Below are 9,920 nucleotides of genomic sequence, written 5' to 3' on the forward strand. Positions count from 1 at the left end.
GATGGTTTTATTTGCTGTGCAGAAGCTGCTTAGTTTTATGTAATCTCACTTGTTTATTTTTGCTTTTATTGCCTTAGTTGGTGGACTTTAATCCAGCACTATCTAGAATCATAACAGATGTGAACGCTCTAAATCTACACACAAAGAGATTGTCAGAAGAAATAAAAAAGTAAGAAACAATACTCTGTCTACAAGAAAAAAACTTTAAATACAGAGATAGGTAGATTAAAACAAACAAACAAACAAAAAAAAATGGAAAAAAGGTAACCCAAAAGAAAGCTGGAATAACCATGCTAAGACCCCATAAAGTAGACCTCATATGTGAGTTATGCGGGCTGTTCGACACAGTTGATTTTAAAAAATCTATAATGAAACAGTCTTATTTAGAGGAGTTTATTCAGTATTATAGGTAGCAATAGCTAAAAGTTCAAATGAATGTTCCCTGTACTTCACACATGTTAGCTCAATTCTTACAAAAACCTTTTCAAGTGTTCATATTTTCCTGATGACAAAAATAAGTCATAGAGTGGATAATCATTTTGTCCCAGAGTGAATAACCAATAAGCAATAAGTGGTAGAACCAGGGTTTTAATCACCACACTATATTTTTTGCAAAAGAATAAGCTTTTACTGGAGTTCCCGTCGTGGTGCAGTGGTTAATGAACCCGACTAGGAACCATGAGGTTGTGGGTTCGATCCCTGCCCTTGCTCAGTGGGTTAAGGATCCAGGGTTGCCGTGAGCTGCAGTGTAGGTCACAAATGTGGCTTGGATCTGGTGTTGCTGTGGCTCTGGTGTAGGCTGGCAGTTACAGCTCTGATTAGACCCCTAGCCTGGGAATCTCCATATGCTGCAGGTCTGGCCTTAGAAAAGACAAAAAGAAAAAAAGAAAAAAAAAAGAACAAGCTTTTACTATGTCTTGTATGAGCATTACGATGTCCTACCAAAGTGGGGATTTAAAACCAAACTAACTCACTCTCTGACCTGGGCTTTCTTTAGGATGAATGGGTGTTGCTTCCGGTTTTTGTTTTGTTTTGGTGTGGTTTTTCAATGCCTTGATTTCACTGTATTTTTCAAGAGAATGAGATGTTTATCTATATCATGTAGAGCTGAGAGTCACTGCTGCAATAAAGGCCATGGCATTATAGAAGGGTAGTAGTGAAAGGGACCCTGGAGATCTGTATACACAGGGTGTATGCTATTGTCAAGAGGAGACAGAGGGTATATGCTATTGTCAAGAGGAGACAGAGGGTATATGCTATTGTCAAGAGGAGACAGAGGGTGTATGCTATTGTCAAGAGGAGACACAGGGTGTATGCTATTGTCAAGAGGAGACACAGGGTGTATGCTATTGTCAAGAGGAGACAGAGGGTATACGCTATTGTCAAGAGGAGACAGAGAATCGACAGGTCAAGCAACTACTTCCACAGCCACAGTCATGAATTTCAGAACAAGAGTAAGCACTCTATCTCTTGGTATCAAAGACATCATTTTCCCTCCTCTCCTCCTTATAATTCTTTGTAGCTGTAACCTTCCATCACAGTGTAAAACTTCATTCAAATAAATACAACTAAATAAAGGTGTCCTTTGTGAATGAGATGATGAGTTCTAATAGTTCATTTTCAAATTGATTATTTGGTAACAGATACATATTTTACTAAAGGAATTATAAGGATGGGGATCAGGGGCCCCTAAAAGTTTTGGGATATGAAGTGTAGCATAAATTGTGGATTTCAAAACTTTTTACAATGTTGGTATGAGAAATTGTCTTCAGAGTTCCCATCTCTTCTCCAGGTACTTATCACCCTTCAACAATTGGGATCTCAGAGTCCTGAGGACCAGGACCTACTCATTCCCAGTTTCTTTCTCTATGGGAAATAACACCTCTTGGGCAGTGTTTCCCTGAGAATCATAAATTGGGAGATGCAGCCACATCAGCCGTGGTCTTATGAAGAACATGTACCCCAGAAGAGAGAATAATCTCAAGTTTACGTGTAAGACAGAATCTGATATTTGTCCCTGATCTCCAATTTGCTAGGAGTGATGATTTAATTTTTTGAGTGCTTCTGATGAACAGAAAACAGAAAAGTAAATGTACTCTTGAACTGCTGGAACTGAAACCAGATAATCTTTCAGTAAAAACTTAATGACAGAAGACCTTAGTCTAGTTTACAGTACTGCGTTGTTCGCTCCATTAAGAAAATACAGTTTGTTTGTTTGTTTGTTTTCCCCTAGAACTAAGATTCTTAGTCTAGTTTACAGTACTGGGTTGTTTGCTCCATTAAGAAAATAGGGTTGGTTTGTTTTTTTTTTTTTCCCTAGAACTAAGATTCTTAGAGACAAAATACTGATTCTGATAGTCTTTAGTTAAATATTGCTATGTTAAACTTAGGTCTGGTTAAAATAAGCTGATAGGAAATTTAGAACAAACTATCTATTTTTCAAAAGTCCATCTTTAGTGATAAGATAATCACTCAGGAAATCATTCAGAATGCCATGTAACAGCATCATCATTGAATTAGAATTCAGTAAGTCAAAGAGAACAAACAGAAAAAAAATTATAAAAAATGCAAGTGATTTCAAAAATAAGGAAAGTTTTCTTTTTTAAATTTCAAATTCAAACTTAGATCTGGTCAAGTGACAAATTATTTCTGTTTGCAAAAATGGTATTTGCAGCATTTGTTGGCTTTAAAGGATGATTTGCTTTAAGGCTGCCCCCACTTTTGTTTGCCCAAACTGTACTAGACTCTCTCCTCTTCCATCTCCACTTAAAGTGTGGATTTGCAATCAATTACCAAAAAGAAAACTGAATTTGAAATCAGAAGAACTTTGCGCATGACCTAGCTCTGCTGCATACTCATGTGTGGGTTTTTAAATCTCATTGTTTTCTTCATTTAATTTATTTTTGCTTCAAATTTTTCAATAAGGGAGTGGAGAGAATTATATTTGTCATAATCGACTTACAGGGATGTCATGATCAAATAATTTAAGGCATGAGATAACGCTTGCTAAAATACAGTTTTACTATCTACACACTAGCTACCAAATAAGTGAGACTGACTTTCCTCCATCAGAGGTGACTGCTGTATTGTAGTACAATGTACTATAGCCATAGAACACACTGGATGAGTCTTGGATTCCATTCTGTGACCTGAGCAGATCAAACTTTTTGTAAGAGAAATAACTAAAGAAACTCTACCAAAACTTGGGGATTCCCATTGTGGTGCAGCAGAAAAAAATCTGACTAGTATCCATGAGGATGGGTGTTCAATCCCTAGCCTCGTTCAGTGAGTTAAGGATCCAGCATGGCCATGAGCTGCCATGTAGGTTGAAGTCATGGCTTGGATCTGGCATTGCTATGGCTGTGGCCAATGCCAGCTCCAATTCGACCCCTAGCCTGAGAACTTCCATGTGCCTCAGGTGCAGCCCTAGAAAAAAAAAAAAAAAAAAAGAATCTCTGCCAAAGCTTTTGGATCTAAAAATGACAACAAAAACCCTCTTTTTCTTTTTTCTTTCTTTTTTTGTTACTTGAATTGGACTATTAGTCAGAGAACACTTGGGTTCTCTAAGCAACCGACACAGGAACATTTGATCTCTTCACAGCTTAGTTTCCTTATTCAAGACATCTTCCAGCTTTGATAAATAGTGATTTTAAGAAATCTGTAATGGAACCCACATAACATTGCACATTTAAGATGAAAATATTCAAAGTAAAATTGAAGCTTGCTTGGAAGTAAGATGGTATAATACAATAAAGCAAAAAAACCCATAAGCAATACCTTTTTAAAAAGCCATGCTTCAAAATTTTTAAAGTATATGAATCAAATAAAATTACAAGATCAACCTCCACAGAATACTGTCTGATTAAAGTTCCAGTCATTTTACACCTTTGATTCACTGAAAATTTTAAGATCTAAATAAAAGCCAACAAAAAATATTCTTGAATTAACCTGATATATTACAAAATTATTTTTCTTTGTCCAGTTGTTAAACAGTGTCTTAAATCACTTTATAATCCTTAAGAGAAGCAGTAATTTATAATCACAAGCTTAATTTTATTAGATGCTGAAAACATTTCAGATTTAGACCATGCAAATCTTGATTGATAACGATTTGATTTTTCCCCTCGGGATTGCCATTTCTTGAAAAACTTATACAGAGTATCCAGTCAATTACTTAAATTTCAAAGTTTTGTGGCCAAGTGGTGCAACGAATATGCTATTTCTATACACTGTTTTAAAATTCTAGTTCACTTCTTACATATCAAAACTTGTGACTTTCAATTAAATATTATAGAAATAAAATTTTATTTCTTGTAGTCAAAGAAATACAGGATAAATTTAACTGAATATTTTATATGAATAAGGATGCTAATAAAATAGCTGAATTATTACACTGATTAGTGGAAATGTGTCATGTCTTGGTGAATAAACAGTAATATTCGAAAGGCTTAATTTGCTGCAGCTGATGTAAATTCTATATTAACATTTTTACAGGCCACTGCAAGATACAAGATTGCATTCCTGTTGGTTTGCTCTTTAAAAGGTCACTGTACAGTACTGTAATAGAAATAATTCTAAGGAGTTATTTGTATAATGTGTTTCTAATATTTTAGATAATGTCTCAGCTTTCGAATAGGTACATAATCCTGATTCAGGCAGGGCAGTATTGTTCAGCAAAACTGGGCTTTAAAGGCAAGCAATCTCATATTGAAAATGTTTCTACTGGAATGTTGGGACCACACAGCTCACAATTAAAACTCTAAAAACCCGGAGCAGTAGAATAGATGGAGTAGAAAGTGAATCCCCAGTTTGCTTGACTTTCAAATGCCTCACACTTTCTCCTAAAAATAAGTGACTATATATATGTAAAGTTTTAAAAAGCCTCCCTTCTGTTCTTACTGTCCCTTTCATGCAGTAGGACAGAATGGAATGACAGAATGGTTTGACTACGGCTCCACAGTTAGCAGCTTCAGACCACGCTTAGAAACCTTTTTCGAGCTCTTTGCTAGCTCCCAGGAAAGGGATGCTTAATAAGAAAATGCCTGTGGAGCTGGGAAAGCTCGATTTCCTTACGGAATAGAAATACTTCAAGGCTCTAGATGGCAGCCTTCAACACGTTTAAAAAACAGTGTCCATCCTCCTCTCGCACCCCCACTCCACTCCCCCGCCATCTCGGTTACTCGGCGGCGATGTAGTGCCAGCTCCGTGCGTGCTTCAGCCTGTGGATGTTGGATGTAGGCTCTCTCCAAGAATTCGAGCTTCAACAGTTTATCCCAGGGCCTAAATGTTTGCTTAGGGAGAAGAGGAAGATCCACACTAAGCCACTTTTGCCCAGGAGAGGCGGGGCTGGGCGGGTGGCACTGAGACCACGCACCCAGCGAGCAGCAACCGCCACCACTCTGTGTGGACGCCCCGCAGGGAGCACAAAGAGCCTCAAACCCAGCTGGCCCAGCCCAACCAGCGCGACACTTTCAATTCACCCCTGGGATTTATGCTGGTAGAGATATGAAAATGTGTTACTTACATTCGCAAAGACTGAGTTGGAAGGAGCGCGCAGCCAGCCGGGTCAGGGAGGAGAGGGGAGGAAAAGCAAATCCCGGAAAACATGTTGCTCCCACCTGGCAACGTCCAAGGTGGAGTCCCCGACCTCCCAGCTCGGGAACCCCAGGACTGGGGAGGAGTCAGGGAAGGACCCGCGAAGCCAGAGATGCTAAGGAGGAACTCGCAGCCCGGCAGGGGTGTGCGGGCAGCTGAGGCAGGTGGGACTGGGCGGAGAGAGGTCCGAGGTCCCCGTCCTGTGCAGTCCAGGTGTCGTTCGGGGGTTGGGGGCGATCGCTTCCCCCTCTACCTTTCTACTCCAGCAATGCAAACATTTGCCCGGGTCAAGAGGAACGGGATGCAGGGGTACTTTATTCTAGTCCTGTTGCTCCCTCTTTTCATCCCTGCCTCGGAAAGGGTCTCCCCACAAGGCGAGAAGCCTCTCCAGGCTAAGTCCACAGAAAGTCCAGCTCTGGGCTTCCCCCCCGGACTGAGCAGACCCCGATCCCCGGCTCCAGAGGGGGGCGCGAGCTGTCCCCCACCCCGTGCTACTCCGGCGCGCAGGTTCACCCAGCATCGCTCTCTGTGGGGCAGTTGACAAGGGACCACGATCTCCCGAGAGCTCCTCGCAGAGCAGCCCGGGGACTTAACTGTAAGGGCAGAGTCCTCCGTCTCCTTGGGAGGCCGGAGCGGACGGCCGCGCCCCCAGGGCAAGTTCTTGAGCGAGCCGGTGCGGAGAACGGAGTTTGACGGGCATTAGGTAGGGCAAAGGGGAGAAGCGGATCTTACCTTGGTACGGAGAGCAGGGAGTTGCCATCCATTGTCCACGGGGGCTCTGAGAAAGAAGACGGAAAGTGCGGGCGAAGGACTGGAAGTCTCGGAGGAGCGGACTGGATTATCAGGGCGCGGAAACCGATGCGCGCGGGGTGGGAGGCACGCAAACTGGGACAATCGCGGCGCGGTGATGGGGGAGCTGCGCTCCTCCCAAGCAGGGAAGCGTTGCACCCGGCGACCAGTCTCCACCCCGTGGTCCCCTCTGATCTTGCAAGAGCGCTTGGCCAAGGATACAGCCTTTCTACCCAGCTCCTGCCCGCCTCCAAGGCAGCCCCAGTCTTAATTGCCAGAGGCTGCTACTGAGTTCTCCCAGCCTCTCCTGATTTCCAGCAGAGGTGACTCCGACAGAATTTCTCTCTCCCCGCCCCGAAGCCCTGTCCCCTCCCCTCTCTTTCTCTATCTAGTAGTGCAACCTGAGCCCTGAAATTGTTCACCCATTTCCCACATTCCCGCTCTCCTGGCAGTGCCCATATTCCCCACTGGTCAGTGCACCACACCTTTGGCTGCCTCTCTCAATTGTATTTTTATTTGTTTTCTGCCATGTAATGGTTCATCACTCAGAGCAATGCTCTTTGACCTACCGACTATTTTTCCTTTACTTGGACTTAACTTTCCTGGATTGGATTCTTACAATTCTTCATCGAACTTATTTTGCTTAATTTCGACTCATGCAATAGCTCTACAGTTAGAAGCCTGGGTGCACATAGAGATTTCAAAACCTGTGTCGGTGGTCATCCATCAGAGGCCAGCACCCAGGACCTGGAAGGAAGGGCTGTCATAAAAATCTGTAAATGTCTGCTGCTTCACTGGCTCCTTGAGCAAAAATAACACTTGCTTTAAGAGGGGAGACATTAATATTAGCAAATAGGAGTTCCCCTTGTGGCTTGACTGTTAAGAATCTGACTAGTATCCGTGAGGATGTGGGTTTGATTCTTGGCCTCACTCGGTGGCTAAGGATTCGGTGTTGCCCTGAGCTGTGGTGTAGGTTGGCAGCTGCAGCTCTGATCAGACTCCTAGCCTAGGAACTTCAATATGTCCCTGGTGCAGCCCTAAAAAAAAAAAAAAAAAAAAAAAGAAAAGGAAAGGAAAAAAAAAATGTTAGCAAATGACTAGTAAGATGATGGTGTTGACTCTGATCCCTTTCCATTCAATAAAAAACAAAATTAAAGAAAACCATAGGACTTCCGCAAATGTGAAGATGGAGGACATGCATTTGGCCCTATTCTTCCTGATGACCACAGATAAAAACTCTGAAGATTGCAAAACAAGCATCTGAAGACAGAAAGGTGGACAGAAGAAGACTCAAGGAGTGACATGGTAATGAGTTCCTGGGGTTTTCTTTTTGCCTCAAATATCCCAGACTTGGAGGCGAAGAAGCTCACAAACCAGAAGTGTCCATGGGTACAGACAAAAAAGAGACTTCTTCTCTTTAGCCAAAGGACCAGGAGAGGGACAGCCCAGCAAGAGAGAAAATTTGCAGAAAATAACAGCTCCACTCTGCCAGAACACCAAAGAAAAAAAATCCTGTGGCCAAATCCATGCCATTAAAGACCAAGGGAGGCACTTAGATCCTACCATTTCTAGGCTATTAGGAGCTATCTCAAACCCAGCCACCCCCACCTCCCTCATCCCCCGCCCAGGGAAAGCTGAGTAGGGAGCCAGGACTTTCACCTCCTGCAGGAAGCATCAGCCCTCCCTCCCTGCCTTGATGTCACAGGAGCCTATATTTTCCTACTGCATGGCAGCAGTGTGTCCCTCCCCAGCTCTGTACGGGAGGAGAGCAAGAGGAAGAAAAATGGAGAGTCAGAACTTCCCCCACTGCCTAGAATGAATGAAGCTACATGGGAAGTGATAACTAAGCAGTCATATGAAGCATATGAACACAGAAAGGTGGACAGAAGAAGACTGACAAGTTGGAGACCTTGGGACTCAAGGAATGACATGGTAATGAGTTCCTGGGGTTTTCTTTTTGCATCATATATCCCAGACTTGGAGGCAAAGAAGCTCACAAACCAATGCCATTTGCAGCAACATGGATGGAACTAGAGAATCTCATACTGAGTGAAATGAGCCAGAAAGACAAAGACAAATACCATATGATATCACTTATAACTGGAATCTAATATCCAGCACAAATGAACATCTCCACAGAAAAGAAAATCATGGACTTGGAGAAAAAACTTGTGGCTGCCTGATGGGAGGGGGAGGGAGAGGGAGGGATCGGGAGCTTGGGCTTATCAGACACAACTTAGAATAGATTTACAAGGAGATCCTGCTGAGCAGCATTGAGAACTTTGTCTAGATACTCATGTTGCAACAGAACAAAGGGTGGGGGAAAAAAAAAAGAAGCTCACAAACCAGAAGTGTCCAGGGTTCCCAGTGAGGGAGGCATCAGTGGAGGTCTAGTGAGGAGACTGAACTCCAAACCATACCTAGTGATAAGGGGGACAGTGCTCCCCTCAGGTGTCTAGGGAAGCCACAGGGGGGCCCAAACTTCTACCTGCCCTTGTCTACCTCCCTGCCTGTTCCTTTACCCTATGGGACAGTGTTGAGAGATACTAACAAAAGTGAATGAGATTCAGAGTCTCTTAACATAGTACCCTAAATGTGCAGGCTCATTTACTTATCCTAGCAATAACAAGGAAGATTTCAAACAGAATTTTAAAGATCAATAAACTAAGATGACAAGGATATCACAAATTATCCAACTAAGATATTAAAGTAGTCATAATAAAAATGCAATTAAAACCACACGTGAAAATAAATGGAGAAGAAGGAAGGAAGAAAGAAAGGAAGGAAAAAAGGAAGCCTTAAGTAAATAGAAGGCATAAAGAAAAAGTGGACATTTTTAGAACTGGAAAATATAGTAATTAAAATACAACACTAATTGGGTGATTTCAACATCATAACAGAGTGAATGGAGGAGAAAAATTGGTGAGCTGAATGTAGAAAATGTAAATTATCCAATCTGAACAAAAGAGAGAATATATATTAAAAGAAAAGAACAGAGTTCCAAGAAAATATGAAGAAATAATAGCTTAAAAAAATCCCTAAATTTGGCAAAAGACTTAAAGCTATAGAGAAGCTAGAGAAGAAGGCAAGAAGAATCCAAAAATAATAAACACCAATAAATCCACACAGAGATTCATCATAGTTAAATATCTAAAAATTAAAGACAAGGTCAGAATACTGAAAGTAAGACAAGGACAAAACCTGAAAGTAATTGTAGAGAAGCATCACCTTACCATAAGGGAGAACACTACAAAAAACAGCAGCTTTCTCATCAGAAACCATGGAGGCAAGAAGTAAGTGATGCAAAATGTTTAAAGTGTTGAGGAAAAGAAATATATACACAGAATCCAGTATCCAGTGAAAGTATTCTTCAAAAATGAAGGTGAAATCAAGACATTCTCAGGTGAAGAAAAACTAAGAAAATTTGTTCTCAGTAGACTTACCCTGAAAGAATGCTTAAAGGCATTTCTCCAAACTGATAAGAAAGTGTAAGGAATCTGGGAATATCAGGAAAAACAAGACAAAACATGGTAAGT

General features: G+C 41.7%; 1 protein-coding gene across 22 annotated transcripts in view; it reads right to left on the reverse strand.

Moving 5' to 3' along the window:
• SPHKAP (SPHK1 interactor, AKAP domain containing) overlaps positions 1-6,691 on the reverse strand; it is a 152,523-nt gene extending 145,832 nt beyond the window's left edge. For 16 of the 22 annotated variants that reach the window (XM_085000595.1, XM_021074882.2, XM_085000605.1 and 13 more), the window contains exon 1: positions 6,328-6,691. In XM_085000595.1, the coding sequence (XP_084856721.1) occupies positions 6,328-6,359 (32 nt within the window). In that variant the 5' untranslated portion in view covers positions 6,360-6,691. Of the gene's footprint in view, positions 1-5,524; positions 6,076-6,327 lie in introns of those variants that run through there. The other 6 variants (XM_085000594.1, XM_085000590.1, XM_085000602.1 and 3 more) reach the window with 2 other exon arrangements.
• Positions 6,692-9,920: the final 3,229 nt, after the last annotated feature.

The sequence above is a fragment of the Sus scrofa genome, chromosome 15, assembly GCF_054392235.1.
Source record: "Sus scrofa isolate SSC_HxYL_T2T_F1_AM1 chromosome 15, Sscrofa_HxYL_maternal_Yorkshire_Landrace_v2.0, whole genome shotgun sequence".
Taxonomy (NCBI): Eukaryota; Metazoa; Chordata; class Mammalia; order Artiodactyla; family Suidae; genus Sus; species Sus scrofa.